At 49.9% G+C, this 20000-nt stretch overlaps 1 protein-coding gene across 1 annotated transcript in view; it reads left to right on the plus strand.

The window, feature by feature from the left end:
- Positions 1-20000, plus strand: part of LOC124020959 (voltage-dependent L-type calcium channel subunit alpha-1C-like) — a 117441-nt gene that overhangs the window by 92926 nt on the left and 4515 nt on the right. The window contains 10 exon segments of the mRNA XM_046336272.1: positions 69-160; positions 479-638; positions 5819-5946; positions 6155-6354; positions 7315-7544; positions 7729-7869; positions 10855-11240; positions 11444-11470; positions 12266-12397; positions 17688-17806. Coding sequence (XP_046192228.1) covers positions 69-160; positions 479-638; positions 5819-5946; positions 6155-6354; positions 7315-7544; positions 7729-7869; positions 10855-11240; positions 11444-11470; positions 12266-12397; positions 17688-17806 — 1615 coding nt within the window.

Consider the following 20000-nt stretch of genomic DNA (forward strand, 5'->3'; position numbering starts at 1 on the left):
TCTGTGGCTGTCTTGCACCATGTTGACCTGGCGTGCCCTGTGTCTCCTAACAACCTTGCCCCCTGCAGATGTTTGGTAAGATAGCCCTGAGGGACAACAGTCAGATCAACAGGAACAACAACTTCCAGACCTTCCCCCAGGCTACACTCCTGCTCTTCAGGTGAGCCGTCTGTTCTCCTCCTCTCTTTCCAGACTGTAAACCAACGTCACAAATTCCTGATTTAAAAGCCCCCAACAGATCTGGAGATCATGAAAGCACTGCCAACTCAGAGTCATGGTGTTTTATCAAACCCCTGTGCATCCTTTCCATCTCTTCTGCAAGCCGTGATGTCGTTTCCCACTTTTTGTTTGAAAACTCTACCTTTAAAGGTAGGAAACCATGCAGCATTTCACCACCAGGTGGACCCTTCATGGTGCCCATTCTTCCTGTACAGTAGAGCCTTCTGTGTGTGACAGCTGCTTGTTTACCTGTGCCCAGGTGTGCCACAGGCGAGGCGTGGCAGGAGATCATGCTGGCATGCGCCCCCATGCGACCCTGTGAGAAGGGGTCAGAGGTGGGACCAGCCAGCGAGGACCAGTGTGGGAGTCACTTCGCTATCTTCTACTTCGTCAGCTTCTACATGCTCTGTGCCTTCCTGGTAAGTAGCTACGGAGAGCAAGGAGGGACAATCCCACTAGCTACAGAGAGCGGGGAGGGACAATCCCACTAGCTACGGAGAGCGGGGAGGGACAATCCCACTAGCTACAGAGAGCAAGGAGGGACAACCCCACTAGCTACAGAGAGCGGGGAGGGACAATACCACTAGCTACGGAGAGCGGGGAGGGACAATCCCACTAGCTACAGAGAGCAAGGAGGGACAATCCCACTAGCTACAGAGAGCAAGGAGAGACAATCCCACTAGCTACAGATAGCAAGGAGGGACAATCCCACTAGCTACAGAGACCAAGGAGAGACAATCCCACTAGCTACAGAGAGCAAGGAGGGACAACCCCACTAGCTACAGAGAGCGGGGAGGGACAATACCACTAGCTACGGAGAGCGGGGAGGGACAATCCCACTAGCTACAGAGAGCAAGGAGGGACAATCCCACTAGCTACAGAGAGCAAGGAGAGACAATCCCACTAGCTACAGATAGCAAGGAGGGACAATCCCACTAGCAACGGAGAGTCAGGAGGGACAATCCCACTAGCTACGGAGAGCAAGGAGGGACAATCCCACTAGCTACGGAGAGCGGGGAGGGACAATCCCACTAGCTACGGAGAGCGGGGAGGGACAATCCCACTAGCTACAGAGAGCGGGAAGGGACAATCCCACTAGCAACGGAGAGTCAGGAGGGACAATCCCACTAGCTACGGAGAGCAAGGAGGGACAATCCCACTAGCTACGGAGAGCGGGGAGGGACAATCCCACTAGCTACGGAGAGCAAGGAGGGACAATCCCACTAGCTACGGAGAGCGGGGAGGGACAATCCCACTAGCTACAGAGAGCGGGAAGGGACAATCCCACTAGCAACGGAGAGTCAGGAGGGACAATCCCACTAGCTACGGAGAGCAAGGAGGGACAATCCCACTAGCTACGGAGAGCGGGGAGGGACAATCCCACTAGCTACGGAGAGCAAGGAGGGACAATCCCACTAGCTACGGAGAGCGGGGAGGGACAATCCCACTAGCTACGGAGAGCAAGGAGGGACAATCCCACTAGCTACGGAGAGCAAGGAGGGACAATCCCACTAGCTACGGAGAGCGGGGAGGGACAATCCCACTAGCTACGGAGAGCAAGGAGGGACAATCCCACTAGCTACGGAGAGCAAGGAGGGACAATCCCACTAGCTACGGAGAGCGGGGAGGGACAATCCCACTAGCTACGGAGAGCAAGGAGGGACAATCCCACTAGCAACGGAGAGTCAGGAGGGACAATCCCACTAGCTACGGAGAGCAAGGAGGGACAATCCCACTAGCTACGGAGAGCAAGGAGGGACAATCCCACTAGCTACGGAGAGCGGGGAGGGACAATCCCACTAGCTACAGAGAGCGGGAAGGGACAATCCCACTAGCAACGGAGAGTCAGGAGGGACAATCCCACTAGCTACAGAGAGCAAGGAGGGACAATCCCACTAGCTACGGAGAGCGGGGAGGGACAATCCCACTAGCTACAGAGAGCAAGGAGGGACAACCCCACTAGCTACAGAGAGCGGGGAGGGACAATACCACTAGCTACGGAGAGCGGGGAGGGACAATCCCACTAGCTACAGAGAGCAAGGAGGGACAATCCCACTAGCTACAGAGAGCAAGGAGAGACAATCCCACTAGCTACAGATAGCAAGGAGGGACAATCCCACTAGCTACAGAGACCAAGGAGAGACAATCCCACTAGCTACAGAGAGCAAGGAGGGACAACCCCACTAGCTACAGAGAGCGGGGAGGGACAATACCACTAGCTACGGAGAGCGGGGAGGGACAATCCCACTAGCTACAGAGAGCAAGGAGGGACAATCCCACTAGCTACAGAGAGCAAGGAGAGACAATCCCACTAGCTACAGATAGCAAGGAGGGACAATCCCACTAGCAACGGAGAGTCAGGAGGGACAATCCCACTAGCTACGGAGAGCAAGGAGGGACAATCCCACTAGCTACGGAGAGCGGGGAGGGACAATCCCACTAGCTACGGAGAGCGGGGAGGGACAATCCCACTAGCTACAGAGAGCGGGAAGGGACAATCCCACTAGCAACGGAGAGTCAGGAGGGACAATCCCACTAGCTACGGAGAGCAAGGAGGGACAATCCCACTAGCTACGGAGAGCGGGGAGGGACAATCCCACTAGCTACGGAGAGCAAGGAGGGACAATCCCACTAGCTACGGAGAGCGGGGAGGGACAATCCCACTAGCTACAGAGAGCGGGAAGGGACAATCCCACTAGCAACGGAGAGTCAGGAGGGACAATCCCACTAGCTACGGAGAGCAAGGAGGGACAATCCCACTAGCTACGGAGAGCGGGGAGGGACAATCCCACTAGCTACGGAGAGCAAGGAGGGACAATCCCACTAGCTACGGAGAGCGGGGAGGGACAATCCCACTAGCTACGGAGAGCAAGGAGGGACAATCCCACTAGCTACGGAGAGCAAGGAGGGACAATCCCACTAGCTACGGAGAGCGGGGAGGGACAATCCCACTAGCTACGGAGAGCAAGGAGGGACAATCCCACTAGCAACGGAGAGTCAGGAGGGACAATCCCACTAGCTACGGAGAGCAAGGAGGGACAATCCCACTAGCTACGGAGAGCAAGGAGGGACAATCCCACTAGCTACGGAGAGCGGGGAGGGACAATCCCACTAGCTACAGAGAGCGGGAAGGGACAATCCCACTAGCAACGGAGAGTCAGGAGGGACAATCCCACTAGCTACGGAGAGCAAGGAGGGACAATCCCACTAGCTACGGAGAGCGGGGAGGGACAATCCCACTAGCTACGGAGAGCAAGGAGGGACAATCCCACTAGCTATGGAGAGCGGGGAGGGACAATCCCACTAGCTACGGAGAGCAAGGAGGGACAATCCCACTAGCTACGGAGAGCAAGGAGGGACAATCCCACTAGCTACGGAGAGCGGGGAGGGACAATCCCACTAGCTACGGAGAGCAAGGAGGGACAATCCCACTAGCTACGGAGAGTCAGGGGGGACAATCCCACTAGCTACGGAGAGTCAGGGGGGACAATCCCACTAGCTACGGAGAGCGGAGAGGGACAATCCCACTAGCTACAGAGAACCAGGAGAGACAATCCCACTAGCTACAGAGAGCAAGGAGGGACAATCCCACTAGCTACGGAGAGCAAGGAGGGACAATCCCACTAGCTACGGAGAGCAAGGAGGGACAATCCCACTAGCTACGGAGAGCAAGGAGGGACAATCCCACTAGCTACGGAGAGCGGGGAGGGACAATCCCACTAGCTACAGAGAGCAAGGAGGGACAATCCCACTAGCTACAGAGAGCGGGGAGGGACAATCCCACTAGCTACGGAGAGTCAGGGGGGACAATCCCACTAGCTACGGAGGGCGGGGAGGGACAATCCCACTAGCTACAGAGAGCGGGGAGGGACAATCCCACTAGCTACGGAGAGTCAGGGGGGACAATCCCACTAGCTACGGAGGGCGGGGAGGGACAATCCCACTAGCTACAGAGAACCAGGAGAGACAATCCCACTAGCTACGGAGGGCGGGGAGGGACAATCCCACTAGCTACAGAGAACCAGGAGAGACAATCCCACTAGCTACAGAGAGCAAGGAGGGACAATCCCACTAGCTACAGAGAACCAGGAGAGACAATCCCACTAGCTACAGAGAACCAGGAGAGACAATCCCACTAGCTACAGAGAGCAAGGAGGGACAATCCCACTAGCTACAGAGAACCAGGAGAGACAATCCCACTAGCTACAGAGAACCAGGAGAGACAATCCCACTAGCTACAGAGAGCAAGGAGGGACAATCCCACTAGCTACAGAGAGCCAGGAGGAACAATCCCACTGGTAGAGAAACCAATCGAGTTGATTTTTCTGGTCTGTTATCTCTTTGTCAGCTGTTATTGGGACTGATGAGTTGATTATTCTGGTCCGTTGTCTCTCTGTCAGCTGGCATTGAGACTGATGAGTTGATTAATGGGGTCTGTTGTCTCTCTGTCAGCTGGCATTGAGACTGATGAGTTGATTAATGGGGTCTGTTGTCTCTCTGTCAGCTGGCATTGAGACTGATGAGTTGATTAATGGGGTCTGTTGTCTCTCTGTCAGCTGGCATTGAGACTGATGAGTTGATTAATGGGGTCTGTTGTCTCTCTGTCAGCTGGCATTGAGACTGATGAGTTGATTAATGGGGTCTGTTGTCTCTCTGTCAGCTGGCATTGAGACTGATGAGTTGATTAATGGGGTCTGTTGTCTCTCTGTCAGCTGGCATTGAGACTGATGAGTTGATTAATGGGGTCTGTTGTCTCTCTGTCAGCTGGCATTGAGACTGATGAGTTGATTAATGGGGTCTGTTGTCTCTCTGTCAGCTGGCATTGAGACTGATGAGTTGATTAATGGGGTCTGTTGTCTCTCTGTCAGCTAGCATTGAGACTGATGAGTTGATTAATGGGGTCTGTTGTCTCTCTGTCAGCTGGCATTGAGACTGATGAGTTGATTAATGGGGTCTGTTGTCTCTCTGTCAGCTGGCATTGAGACTGATGAGTTGATTAATGGGGTCTGTTGTCTCTCTGTCAGCTGGCATTGAGACTGATGAGTTGATTAATGGGGTCTGTTGTCTCTCTGTCAGCTGGCATTGAGACTGATGAGTTGATTAATGGGGTCTGTTGTCTCTCTGTCAGCTGGCATTGAGACTGATGAGTTGATTAATGGGGTCTGTTGTCTCTCTGTCAGCTGGCATTGAGACTGATGAGTTGATTAATGGGGTCTGTTGTCTCTCTGTCAGCTGGCATTGAGACTGATGAGTTGATTAATGGGGTCTGTTGTCTCTCTGTCAGCTGGCATTGAGACTGATGAGTTGATTAATGGGGTCTGTTGTCTCTCTGTCAGCTGGCATTGAGACTGATGAGTTGATTAATGGGGTCTGTTGTCTCTCTGTCAGCTGGCATTGAGACTGATGAGTTGATTAATGGGGTATGTTGTCTCTCTGTCAGCTGGCATTGAGACTGATGAGTTGATTAATGGGGTCTGTTGTCTCTCTGTCAGCTGGCATTGAGACTGATGAGTTGATTAATGGGGTCTGTTGTCTCTCTGTCAGCTGGCATTGAGACTGATGAGTTGATTAATGGGGTCTGTTGTCTCTCTGTCCACAGATCATCAACCTGTTTGTAGCTGTGATCATGGATAACTTTGACTACCTGACCAGAGACTGGTCTATTCTAGGACCTCACCACCTGGATGAGTTCAAGAGGATCTGGGCTGAGTACGACCCAGAGGCCAAGTTAGTACAACTTCAAACAGCAACTTCCCCTCCCTCCCTCCCTCCCTCCCTCTTAGTCTCTCTCTCTCTCTGTCTCTCTGTCTCTCTGTCTCTCTCTCTCTCTCTCTCTCTCTCTCTCTCTCTCTCTCTCTCTCTCTCTCTCTCTCTCTCTCTCTCTCTCTCTCTCTCTCTCTCTCTGTCTCTCTAAATATTGTTGTCTGTTCTACAGGGGTCGTATCAAGCACCTAGATGTGGTAACTCTGTTGAGGAGGATTCAGCCTCCTTTGGGCTTCGGGAAGCTCTGTCCCCACCGGGTGGCCTGCAAGCGTCTGGTCTCCATGAACATGCCCCTGAACAGCGATGGCACGGTCATGTTCAATGCCACCCTGTTTGCCCTGGTGCGGACAGCACTGAGGATCAAGACTGATGGTAACACATTTCATTTTGTGTGTGTACTGCTTCTCTCCACCTCTCTCTCTTCTTCTCTGCTTCTCTCCACCTCTCTCTCTTCTTCTCTGCTTCTCTCCACCTCTCTCTCTTCTTCTCTGATTCTCTCCACCTCTCTCTCTTCTTCTCTGATTCTCTCCACCTCTCTCTCTTCTTCTCTGATTCTCTCCACCTCTCTCTCTTCTTCTCTGATTCTCTCCACCTCTCTCTCTTCTTCTCTGATTCTCTCCACCTCTCTCTCTTCTTCTCTGCTTCTCTCCACCTCTCTCTCTTCTTCTCTGATTCTTTCCACCTCTCTCTCTTCTTCTCTGATTCTCTCCACCTCTCTCTCTTCTTCTCTGATTCTCTCCACCTCTCTCTCTTCTTCTCTGATTCTCTCCACCTCTCTCTCTTCTTCTCTGATTCTCTCCACCTCTCTCTCTTCTTCTCTGATTCTCTCCACCTCTCTCTCTTCTTCTCTGATTCTCTCCACCTCTCTCTCTTCTTCTCTGATTCTCTCCACCTCTTTCTCTTCTTCTCTGCTTCTCTCCACCTCTCTCTCTTCTTCTCTGATTCTCTCCACCTCTCTCTCTTCTTCTCTGATTCTCTCCACCTCTCTCTCTTCTTCTCTGATTCTCTCCACCTCTCTCTCTTCTTCTCTGATTCTCTCCACCTCTCTCTCTTCTTCTCTGATTCTCTCCACCTCTCTCTCTTCTTCTCTGATTCTCTCCACGTGTGTGTGTGTGTGTGTGTGTGTGTGTGTGTGTGTGTGTGTGTGTGTGTGTGTGTGTGTGTGTGTGTGTGTGTGTGTGTGTGTGTGTGTGTGTGTGTGTGTGTGTGTGTGTGTGTGTGTGTGTGTGTGTGTGTGCGCGCGCGCGCGCGTTCGTGCATGAAGGTAACTTGGAGCAATGACTATTGTTGGTTTGTACGGTCCCCTTCTGGTTTCTGTGTGTGTGTGTGAAGGTAACTTGGAGCAGGCGAACGAGGAGCTCCGGGCCATAGTGAAGAAGATCTGGAAGAGAACCAGTATGAAGCTGCTGGATCAGGTGGTGCCCCCTGCTGGAGATGATGAGGTGACGGTTGGGAAGTTCTACGCTACGTTCCTGATCCAGGAGTACTTCAGGAAGTTTAAGAAGCGTAAAGAGCAGGGCCTGGTGGCCAAGGTGCCCCCCAAGACGGCTCTCTCCCTGCAGGTGGGTCACTACAAGTTCCTGCCTGTCAGACCTTCAGACCAGAGAGCACCTTTTAGAAGTGTGTTAGTACTTCACTGAGCATATCAAATTAGTACTAAAACAATGAGTCTGTGTTTCTGTGTGTTCCTCCGTGTCTGTCGTTCCGTGCTGGTGCTTGTCTGTGCCTGTCTGTATTTCTACTCAGGCGGGCCTGCGGACGCTCCATGACATGGGTCCTGAGATCCGGAGGGCCATATCAGGTGACCTCACAGTGGAGGAGGACCTGGACAAGTCGATGAAGGAGCCGGTCTCGGCTGCGTCCGAGGACGATATCTTCAGGGTAAAGGTCGGCTACAGCCCCACACACCCCTCTGTCTGAACTACTGAGCTTCATCAGGTCCATCGCTTCTGCTGTGACCAGCTATAAGAATTACATCTGGTTCTTCACCATCCACCAGCATTGGCTCCAGATGCCACTTCAGTACCCACTACACTTCATAACCTACTACACTTCATAACCTACTACACTTCATAACCCACTACACTTCATAACCCACTACACTTCATAACATACTACACTTCATAACCCACTACACTTCATATAATAAATGCCATTTAGCAGACGCTTTTATCCAAAGCGACTTACAGTCATGTGTGCATACATTCTACGTATGGGTGGTCCCGGGGATCGAACCCACTACCCTGGCGTTACAAGCGCCATGCTCTACCAACTGAGCTACAGAAGGACCACCTGTGTGTGTGTGTGTGTGTGTGTGTGTGTGTGTGTGTGTGTGTGTGTGTGTGTGTGTGTGTGTGTGTGTGTGTGTGTGTGTGTGTGTGTGTGTGTGTGTGTGTGTGTGTGTGTGTGTGTGTGTGTGTGTGTGTGTGTGTGTGTGTGTGTGCGCACTTCATAACCCACTACACTTAATAACATACTACACTTCATAACCCACTACACTTCATAACCCACTACACTTCATAACCCACTACACTTCATAACCCACTACACTTCATAACCCACTACACTTCATAACCCACTACACTTCATAACCTACTACACTTCATAACCTACTACACTTCATAACCCACTACACTTCATAACCTACTACACTTCATAACCTACTACACTTCATAACCCACTACACTTCATAACCCACTACACTTCAGTATCTACTACACTAAAGTACTAACAACACTTCAGTATCTACTACATTAAAGTACTAACAACACTTCAGTATGTACTACACTAATGTACTAACAACACTTCAGTATCCACAACACTTCATAACCCACTACACTTCATAACCCACTACACTTCATAACCCACTACACTTCATAACCTACTACACTTCAGTATCTACTACACTAAAGTACTAACAACACTTCAGTATCTACTACACTAAAGTACTAACAACACTTCAGTATCTACTACACTAAAGTACTAACAACACTTCAGTATCTACTACACTAATGTACCAACAACACTTCAGTATCCACAACACTTCATAACCCACTACACTTCATAACCCACTACACTTCATAACCCACTACACTTCATAACCTACTACACTTCATAACCCACTACACTTCATAACCCACTACACTTCATAACCTACTACACTTCATAACCCACTACACTTCAGTACCCACTAAATGGCATTCTCATCCACTTAGACACCTAAACACGATCCCGCCCCAATAGAGGGAGACATTGCTGTTCCAGTCATAAACCAGGCCTTTGCTTTGCATTGTCCATACGACATAGACTGAATAGATTTGGTCATAATAGTAGAACAGCATGACTGTGTGCTTTTAGATGGATGTAACGCTACACAATACTCATCCCTCTCTCTCTCTCTCCCTCTCTCTCTCTCTCTCTCTCTCTCTCTCTCTCTCTCTCTCTCTCTCTCTCTCTCTCTCTCTCTCTCTCTCTCTCTCTCTCTCCCCCTCTCTCTCCCCCCTCTCTCTCCTCCCTCTCTCTCCTCCCTCTCTCTCTCCTCCCTCTTTCTCTCCTCCTCTCTCTCCTCTCCCTCTCTCTCCTCCCCCTCTCTCTCCACCTTCTCTCGCTCCTCCTCTACTCTCTCCCCCTCTCTCTCCTCTCCCTCTCTCTCCGCCTCTTCTCTCTCCTCCCGCTCTCTCTCCGTCTCCTCTCTCTCCTCCTCTGCTCTCTCCTCCTCTGCTATCTCCTATCTCTTCTCCCTTTCTCTCCTGCCCCTCTCTCTCCTCTCCGTCTCTCTCTGCCTCCTCTCTCTCCTCTCCCTCTCTCTCCTCTCCCTCTCTCTCTGCCTCCTCTCTCTCCTCCCCCTCTCTCTCTTCTCCCTCTCTCTCCTCTCCCTCTCTCTCCACATCCTCTCTCTCTCCTCTCCCTCTCTCTCTGCCTCCTCTCTCTCCTCTCCCTCTCTCTCCTCTCCCTCTCTCTCTGCCTCCTCTCTCTCCTCCCCCTCTCTCTCTTCTCCCTCTCTCTCCTCTCCCTCTCTCTCCACATCCTCTCTCTCTCCTCTCCCTCTCTCTCTGCCTCCTCTCTCTCCTCTCCCTCTCTCTCCTCTCCCTCTCTTTCTGCCTCCTATCTCTCCTCCCCCTCTCTCTCTTCTCCCTCTCTCTCCTCTCCCTCTCTCTCCACATCCTCTCTCTCTCCTCTCCCTCTCTCTCTGCCTCCTCTCTCTCCTCTCCCTCTCTCTCCTCTCCCTCTCTCTCTGCCTCCTCTCTCTCCCCCCCCCTCTCTCTCTTCTCCCTCTCTCTCCTCTCCCTCTCTCTCCACATCCTCTCTCTCTCCTCTCCCTCTCTCTCTGCCTCCTCTCTCTCCTCTCCCTCTCTCTCCTCTCCCTCGCTTTCTGCCTCCTATCTCTCCTCCCCCTCTCTCTCCTCTCCCTCTCTCTCCTCTCCCTCTCTCTCCTCTCCCTCTCTTTCTGCCTCCTCTCTCTCCTCTCCCTCTCTCTCCTCTCCCTCTCTTTCTGCCTCCTCTCTCTCCTCCCCCTCTCTCTCCTCTCCCTCTCTCTCCTCTCTCTCTCTCTCCTCTCCCTCTCTCTCTCTCCTCTCCCTCTCTCTCCTCTCCCTCTCTTTCTGCCTCCTCTCTCTCTCTGCCTCCTCTCTCTCCTCCCCCTCTCTCTCCTCTCCCTCTCTCTCCTCCCCCTCTCTCTCCTCTCCCTCTCTCTCTCTGCCTCCTCTCTCTCCTCCCCCTCTCTCTCCTCTCCCTCTCTCTCTGCCTCCTCTCTCTCCTCCCCCTCTCTCTCCTCTCCCTCTCTCTCTGCCTCCTCTCTCTCCTCCCACTCTCTCTCCTCTCCCTCTCCCTCTGCCTCCTCTCTCCTCCCCCTCTCGCTCGCTCCTCCTACAGCGAGCGGGTGGGTTGTTCGGCAACCACGTCAGCTACTACAACGACGGGCGTGACAGCGGACGCAACACCTTCCCACAATCCTTCACCACGCAGCGCCCGCTCCACATCAGCCAGACGGGCAGCCCCGGCGAGGGCGATTCCCCGTCCCACGAGAAGTTGATGGACTCTACCACCTTCACCCCCAGCTCCTACTCTTCCTCGGGCTCCAACGCTAACATCAACAATGCCAACAACACGGCGGTCCCCGGTGTGGTAGTGGGGGTTGGTGGTCCAGGGGGGGTCAGCCGTTTCCCCAGCCCCAGCATCAGTACTGTGGACGGGCAGAGCGGACCCCCGCTAACCCCGATACTACTGCCGAGGTCTACATGGTGCTTCCCTCCCAAGAGGTGGGTGTCTCTCTGGTTTCTCTGGGTTCTGTAGAGTACGTTGGTGTTATTCTCCAGTCTGTCTTTTATCAGTGACCTCTCGTGGCCAACTTTTAGATCTGTTGCTAATTCAGATTGGTTGTCAACGGTAACTTCTCTTGTCTGTCTGTCTGTCTGTCTCTCTCTCCTCTCTTCCTCTCCACACTGACTGACGCTGAGCACAGGATGGGTTTCTATGACTCCCTCATGCGGTATGTTGCTCTCTCAGGAGGAGAGAGAGAGTTGTAAATGCCCAGGAGGCATCAGTATGGAAGGGTTCTGCCAACCCTGTTGTCCATACAGTCCCTGGCTGGATCCTTGCTGCACTGAGCTAAACATACTTAGGGACAGACAAGTGTCTGGACTTCAGTCAATATTTAACCTGTTTTTACTCTCCTGGTGAGATCTTGGTATATTTCTACCAGAGGAGGACGAGGAGATATATATGGTACAGAACAGGATGTGGATATGCATCACCTACAGTGTTTTTAGCTCATGTAGCTTTGGTTGGATCCACCCTGACAGGAGTGACATCACAGGAGGTTGGTGGCATCTTAATTGGGGAGGACATGGCTCATGTTAATGACTGGAGTGGAACAGGTGGGATGCTATGAAATACGTCCAACACCTGGTTCCCAGGTGGCCATTCCATTCGCTCCGTTCCGGATATTATTATGAGCCGTCCTCCTCTCAGCAGCCTCCTGTGGGTGACATGTGATTGGCTGACTTCCTCCTCCACAGCCTAGTGATTCAACCTGGTTGGATCCTCCTGAAGCTTTTCATTCAGCTCTGTAGAGTATAATACAGCACGCGGCTGGACCACTGTCACTATCTCTCTCCCGTGTGTTGGTTCTCTATTCATTCTGCTTCTCGCCGCCATCTTGCTTCTAACCACCGTGCTTCCTCCTCTCCCTCCTGCTGCTGTTGGGGAGAATCCTCCTGTCCTTCTATTGCTTCTTGTGAGCTGGTTAGTGAGAGGTGTTATGTTGTTTTTTAATCCTCTGCAGCTCGGACTCCACTGACAGCCGTCTGCCGTTCATCAGGCGAGAGGAGGCGTCGACGGACGAGACGTACGATGAGAGTTACGCGGACGAGAGAGAATACCGCCGAAGCGACCAGAACATTCTCACCTCAGACATGTACTGCTTCTCTCCACCTCTCTCTCTCTTCTATCCTCCCCTCTCTTATTTTCTGCTTCTCTACACCTCTCTCTCTTCTATCCTCCCCTCTCTTCTTCTCTGCTTCTCTCCACCTTTCTCTTCTATCCTCCCCTCTCTTCTTCTCTGCTTCTCTCCACCCCTCTCTTCTATCCTCCCCTCTCTTCTTCTCTGCTTCTCTCCACCTCTCTTCTATCCTCCCCTCTCTTCTTCTCTGCTTCTCTCCACCTCTCTCTCTTCTATCCTCCCCTCTCTTCTTCTCTGCTTCTCTCCACCTCTCTCTTCTATCCTCCCCTCTCTTCTTCTCTGCTTCTCTCCACCTCTCTCTTCTATCCTCCCCTCTCTTCTTCTCTGCTTCTCTCCACCTCTCTCTTCTATCCTCCCCTCTCTTCTTCTCTGCTTCCCTCCACCTCTCTCTTCTATCCTCCCCTCTCTTCTTCTCTGCTTCTCTCCACCTCTCTCTTCTATCCTCCCCTCTCTTCTTCTCTGCTTCTCTCCACCTCTCTCTTCTATCCTCCCCTCTCTTCTTCTCTGCTTCTCTCCACCTCTCTCTTCTATCCTCCCCTCTCTTCTTCTCTGCTTCTCTCCACCTCTCTCTTCTATCCTCCCCTCTCTTCTTCTCTGCTTCTCTCCACCTCTCTCTTCTATCCTCCCCTCTCTTCTTCTCTGCTTCTCTCCACCTCTCTCTTCTATCCTCCCTCTCTTCTTCTCTGCTTCCTCCACCTCTCTCTTCTATCCTCCCCTCTCTTCTTCTCTGCTTCTCTCCACCTCTCTCTTCTATCCTCCCCTCTCTTCTTCTCTGCTTCTCTCCACCTCTCTCTCTTCTATCCTCCCCTCTCTTCTTCTCTGCTTCTCTCCACCCCTCTTCTATCCTCCCCTCTCTTCTTCTCTGCTTCTCTCCACCTCTCTTCTATCCTCCCCTCTCTTCTTCTCTGCTTCTCTCCACCTCTCTTCTATCCTCCCCTCTCTTCTTCTCTGCTTCTCTCCACCTCTCTTCTATCCTCCCCTCTCTTCTTCTCTGCTTCTCTCCACCCCTCTCTTCTATCCTCCCCTCTCTTCTTCTCTGCTTCTCTCCACCTCTCTCTTCTATCCTCCCCTCTCTTCTTCTCTGCTTCTCTCCACCTCTCTCTTCTATCCTCCCCTCTCTTCTTCTCTGCTTCTCTCCACTCTCTCTTCTATCCTCCCCTCTCTTCTTCTCTGCTTCTCTCCACCCTCTCTTCTATCCTCCCCTCTCTTCTTCTCTGCTTCTCTCCACCTCTCTCTTCTATCCTCCCCTCTCTTCTTCTCTGCTTCTCTCCACCTCTCTCTTCTATCCTCCCTCTCTTCTTCTCTGCTTCTCTCCACCTCTCTCTTCTATCCTCCCCTCTCTTCTTCTCTGCTTCTCTCCACCCTCTCTTCTATCCTCCCCTCTCTTCTTCTCTGCTTCTCTCCACCTCTCTCTTCTATCCTCCCCTCTCTTCTTCTCTGCTTCTCTCCACCCTCTCTTCTATCCTCCCTCTCTTCTTCTCTGCTTCTCTCCACCCCTCTCTTCTATCCTCCCCTCTCTTCTTCTCTGCTTCTCTCCACCTCTCTCTTCTATCCTCCCTCTCTTCTTCTCTGCTTCTCTCCACCTCTCTCTTCTATCCTCCCCTCTCTTCTTCTCTGCTTCTCTCCACCTCTCTCTTCTATCCTCCCCTCTCTTCTTCTCTGCTTCTCTCCACCTCTCTCTTCTATCCTCCCTCTCTTCTTCTCTGCTTCTCTCCACCTCTCTCTTCTATCCTCCCCTCTCTTCTTCTCTGCTTCTCTCCACCTCTCTCTTCTATCCTCCCCTCTCTTCTTCTCTGCTTCTCTCCACCTCTCTCTTCTATCCTCCCCTCTCTTCTTCTCTGCTTCTCTCCACCTCTCTCTTCTATCCTCCCCTCTCTTCTTCTCTGCTTCTCTCCACCTCTCTCTTCTATCCTCCCCTCTCTTCTTCTCTGCTTCTCTCCACCTCTCTCTTCTATCCTCCCCTCTCTTCTTCTCTGCTTCTCTCCACCTCTCTCTTCTATCCTCCCCTCTCTTCTTCTCTGCTTCTCTCCACCTCTCTCTTCTATCCTCCCCTCTCTTCTTCTCTGCTTCTCTCCACCTCTCTCTTCTATCCTCCCTCTCTTCTTCTCTGCTTCTCTCCACCTCTCTCTTCTATCCTCCCCTCTCTTCTTCTCTGCTTCTCTCCACCTCTCTTCTATCCTCCCCTCTCTTCTTCTCTGCTTCTCTCCACCTCTCTCTTCTATCCTCCCCTCTCTTCTTCTCTGCTTCTCTCCACCTCTCTCTTCTATCCTCCCCTCTCTTCTTCTCTGCTTCTCTCCACCTCTCTCTTCTATCCTCCCCTCTCTTCTTCTCTGCTTCTCTCCACCTCTCTCTTCTATCCTCCCTCTCTTCTTCTCTGCTTCTCTCCACCTCTCTCTTCTATCCTCCCCTCTCTTCTTCTCTGCTTCTCTCCACCTCTCTCTTCTATCCTCCCCTCTCTTCTTCTCTGCTTCTCTCCACCTCTCTCTTCTATCCTCCCCTCTCTTCTTCTCTGCTTCTCTCCACCTCTCTCTTCTATCCTCCCCTCTCTTCTTCTCTGCTTCTCTCCACCTCTCTCTTCTATCCTCCCCTCTCTTCTTCTCTGCTTCTCTCCACCTCTCTCTTCTATCCTCCCCTCTCTTCTTCTCTGCTTCTCTACACCTCTCTCTTCTATCCTCCCTCTCTTCTTCTCTGCTTCTCTCCACCTCTCTCTTCTATCCTCCCCTCTCTTCTTCTCTGCTTCTCTCCACCTCTCTCTTCTATCCTCCCCTCTCTTCTTCTCTGCTTCTCTCCACCCTCTCTTCTATCCTCCCCTCTCTTCTTCTCTGCTTCTCTCCACCTCTCTCTTCTATCCTCCCTCTCTTCTTCTCTGCTTCTCTCCACCTCTCTCTTCTATCCTCCCCTCTCTTCTTCTCTGCTTCTCTCCACCCCTCTTCTATCCTCCCCTCTCTTCTTCTCTGCTTCTCTCCACCTCTCTCTCTTCTATCCTCCCCTCTCTTCTTCTCTGCTTCTCTCCACCCCTCTTCTATCCTCCCCTCTCTTCTTCTCTGCTTCTCTCCACCTCTCTCTCTTCTATCCTCCCCTCTCTTCTTCTCTGCTTCTCTACACCCCTCTCTTCTATCCTCCCCTCTCTTCTTCTCTGCTTCTCTCCACCTCTCTCTTCTATCCTCCCCTCTCTTCTTCTCTGCTTCTCTCCACCTCTCTCTTCTATCCTCCCCTCTCTTCTTCTCTGCTTCTCTCCACCTCTCTCTTCTATCCTCCCCTCTCTTCTTCTCTGCTTCTCTCCACCTCTCTCTTCTATCCTCCCTCTCTTCTTCTCTGCTTCTCTCCACCTCTCTCTTCTATCCTCCCCTCTCTTCTTCTCTGCTTCTCTCCACCTCTCTCTTCTATCCTCCCCTCTCTTCTTCTCTGCTTCTCTCCACCTCTCTCTTCTATCCTCCCCTCTCTTCTTCTCTGCTTCTCTCCACCTCTCTCTTCTATCCTCCCCTCTCTTCTTCTCTGCTTCTCTCCACCTCTCTCTTCTATCCTCCCCTCTCTTCTTCTCTGCTTCTCTCCACCTCTCTCTTCTATCCTCCCCTCTCTTCTTCTCTGCTTCTCTCCACCTCTCTTCTATCCTCCCCTCTCTTCTTCTCTGCTTCTCTCCACCTCTCTTCTATCCTCCCCTCTCTTCTTCTCTGCTTCTCTCCACCCCTCTCTTCTATCCTCCCCTCTCTTCTTCTCTGCTTGTCTCCACCTCTCTCTTCTATCCTCCCCTCTCTTCTTCTCTGCTTCTCTCCACCTCTCTCTTCTATCCTCCCCTCTCTCTTCTCTGCTTCTCTCCACCTCTCTCTTCTATCCTCCCCTCTCTTCTTCTCTGCTTCTCTCCACCTCTCTCTTCTATCCTCCCTCTCTTCTTCTCTGCTTCTCTACACCTCTCTCTTCTATCCTCCCCTCTCTTCTTCTCTGCTTCTCTCCACCTCTCTCTTCTATCCCCCTCTCTTCTTCTCTGCTTCTCTACACCTCTCTCTTCTATCCTCCCCTCTCTTCTTCTCTGCTTCTCTCCACCTCTCTCTTCTATCCTCCCCTCTCTTCTTCTCTGCTTCTCTACACCTCTCTCTTCTATCCTCCCCTCTCTTCTTCTCTGCTTCTCTCCACCTCTCTCTTCTATCCTCCCCTCTCTTCTTCTCTGCTTCTCTACACCTCTCTCTTCTATCCTCCCCTCTCTTCTTCTCTGCTTCTCTCCACCTCTCTCTTCTATCCTCCCCTCTCTTCTTCTCTGCTTCTCTCCACCTCTCTCTTCTATCCTCCCCTCTCTTCTTCTCTGCTTCTCTCCACCTCTCTCTTCTATCCTCCCCTCTCTTCTTCTCTGCTTCTCTCCACCTCTCTCTTCTATCCTCCCCTCTCTTCTTCTCTGCTTCTCTCCACCTCTCTCTTCTATCCTCCCCTCTCTTCTTCTCTGCTTCTCTCCACCTCTCTCTTCTATCCTCCCCTCTCTTCTTCTCTGCTTCTCTCCACCTCTCTCTTCTATCCTCCCTCTCTTCTTCTCTGCTTCTCTCCACCTCTCTCTTCTATCCTCCCCTCTCTTCTTCTCTGCTTCTCTCCACCTCTCTCTTCTATCCTCCCCTCTCTTCTTCTCTGCTTCTCTCCACCTCTCTCTTCTATCCTCCCCTCTCTTCTTCTCTGCTTCTCTCCACCTCTCTCTTCTATCCTCCCCTCTCTTCTTCTCTGCTTCTCTCCACCTCTCTCTTCTATCCTCCCCTCTCTTCTTCTCTGCTTCTCTCCACCTCTCTCTCTTCTATCCTCCCCTCTCTTCTTCTCTGCTTCTCTCCACCCCTCTTCTATCCTCCCCTCTCTTCTTCTCTGCTTCTCTCCACCTCTCTCTCTTCTATCCTCCCCTCTCTTCTTCTCTGCTTCTCTACACCTCTCTCTTCTATCATCCCCTCTCTTCTTTTCTGCTTCTCTCCACCTCTCTCTCTCTCTCTCTCTCTGTCTCTTTCTCTTTCACCATGAAAAGATATGCCTTTCATGGTCTCTGTATGCCCCACGTGTGTGTGTGTGTGTGTGTGTGTGTGTGTGTGTGTGTGTGTGTGTGTGTGTGTGTGTGTGTGTGTGTGTGTGTGTGTGTGTGTGTGTGTGTGTGTGTGTGTGTGTGTGTGTGTGTGTGTGTGTGTGTGTGTGTGTGTGTGTGTGTGTGTGTGTGTGTGTGTGTGTGTGTGTGTGTGTGTGTGTGTGTGTGTGTGTGTGACCTTGCGTCTGCGTGTGTTTTCAGGCTGGTATATCAGGATGAGGAGAACAAGCAGCTGACTCCTATGGAGGAAGGAGAGGATGGGGGAGACAGGAGACCCTGGCACTCTCCCAGACGAGCCTTCCTCTGTCCCACAGCTCTCGGTACCTCTCTAGACCTGCCTGTCTAGACCTCACTTCAACCCCCACTAACCTCAGACTCCCCACCCAAACCAAACACCCCTATCTCATACCTAATCCCCATATTTAGACCTGCCTGTCTAGACCTCACTTAAACCCCCACTAACCTCCGACTCCTCACCCAAACCAAACACCCCTATCTCATACCTAATCCCCAGAGTTAGACCTGTCTGCCTAGACCTCACTTCAACCCCCATTAACCTCCGACTCCTCACCCAAACCAAACACCCCTATCTCATACCTAATCCCCAGAGTTAGACCTGTCTGCCTAAAGCACTGGGTAAGATTTGAATACCAACACCGACAGCCCTTAAACCCCCACTAAACCTCCAAATCTTCACACAGACAAAATTCCCCTTACCCCTACTCTACTTAACTCCCCACTCAACCCCCCTCCCACACCTCCCTTCCACTGTCTGTTGACTTGAAATGGGGAAGTCCATTCTAGTAATTGTTATGTTCATGTAGCCTCTCCCTCGCTGGTTAATTATTAATTGGTTAATTGGTTAATTGGTTAATTGTTAATTGGTGAATCCCTCTAGTTAATTGTTAATTGGTTAATCCCTCTAGTTAATTGTAATTGGTTAATCCCTCTAGTTAATTGTTAATTGGTTAATTCCTCTAGTTAATTGTTAATTGGTTAATCCCTCTAGTTAATTGTTAATTGGTTAATTCCTCTAGTTAATTGTTAATTGGTGAATCCCTCTAGTTAATTGTTAATTGGTTAATTCCTCTAGTTAATTGTTAATTGGTTAATCCCTCTAGTTAATTGTAATTAGTTAATCCCTCTAGTTAATTGTAATTGGTTAATTCCTCTAGTTAATTGTAATTTGTTAATCCCTCTAGTTAATTGTTAATTGGTTAATTCCTCTAGTTAATTGTTAATTGGTTAATCCCTCTAGTTAATTGTAATTAGTTAATCCCTCTAGTTAATTGTAATTGGTTAATTCCTCTAGTTAATTGTAATTTGTTAATCCCTCTAGTTAATTGTTAATTTGTTAATTCCTCTAGTTAATTGTTAATTGGTTAATCCCTCTAGTTAATTGTTAATTGGTTAATCCCTCTAGTTAATTGTTAATTGGTTAATCCCTCTAGTTAATTGTAATTGGTTAATACCTCTAGTTAATTGTAATTTGTTAATTCCTCTAGTTAATTGTTAATTGGTTAATCCCTCTAGTTAATTGTTAATTGGTTAATCCCTCTAGTTAATTGTAATTGGTTAATACCTCTAGTTAATTGTTAATTGGTTAATTCCTCTAGTTAATTGTTAATTGGTTAATCCCTCTGGTTAATTGTAATTAGTTAATCACTCTAGTTAATTGTTAATTGGTTAATTCCTCTAGTTAATTGTAAATTGGTTAATCCCTCTAGTTAATTGTTAATTGGTTAATTCCTCTAGTTAATTGTTAATTGGTTAATCCCTCTAGTTAATTGTTAATTGGTTAATTCCTCTAGTTAATTGTTAATTGGTTAATCCCTCTAGTTAATTGTAATTGGTTAATACCTCTAGTTAATTGTAATTAGTTAATCCCTCTAGTTAATTGTTAATTGGTTAATTCCTCTAGTTAATTGTTAATTGGTTAATCCCTCTGGTTAATTGTAATTAGTTAATCCCTCTAGTTAATTGTTAATTGGTTAATTCCTCTAGTTAATTGTAAATTGGTTAATCCCTCTAGTTAATAGTTAATTGGTTAATCCCTCTAGTTAATTGTTAATTGGTTAATCCCTCTGGTTAATTGTTAATTGGTGAGTTCCTCTAGTTAATTGTTAATTGGTGAATCCCTCTAGTTAATTGTTAATTGGTGAATCCCTCTAGTTAATTGTTAATTGGTGAATCCCTCTAGTTAATTGTTAATTGGTTAATCCCTCTGGTTAATTGTTAATTGGTGATTTCCTCTAGTTAATAGTTAATTGGTGAATCCCTCTAGTTAATTGTTCATTGGTGAATCCCTCTAGTTAATTGTTAATTGGTGAATCCCTCTAGTTAATAGTTAATTGGTTAATCCCTCTGGTTAATTGTTAATTGGTGAGTTCCTCTAGTTAATAGTTAATTGTTAATTGGTTAATCCCTCTAGTTAATTGTTAATTGGTGAATCCCTCTAGTTAATTGTTAATTGGTGAATCCCTCTAGTTAATTGTTAATTGGTGAATCCCTCTA

Source organism: Oncorhynchus gorbuscha, unplaced genomic scaffold, assembly GCF_021184085.1.
Source record: "Oncorhynchus gorbuscha isolate QuinsamMale2020 ecotype Even-year unplaced genomic scaffold, OgorEven_v1.0 Un_scaffold_1006, whole genome shotgun sequence".
Classification (NCBI taxonomy): domain Eukaryota; kingdom Metazoa; phylum Chordata; class Actinopteri; order Salmoniformes; family Salmonidae; genus Oncorhynchus; species Oncorhynchus gorbuscha.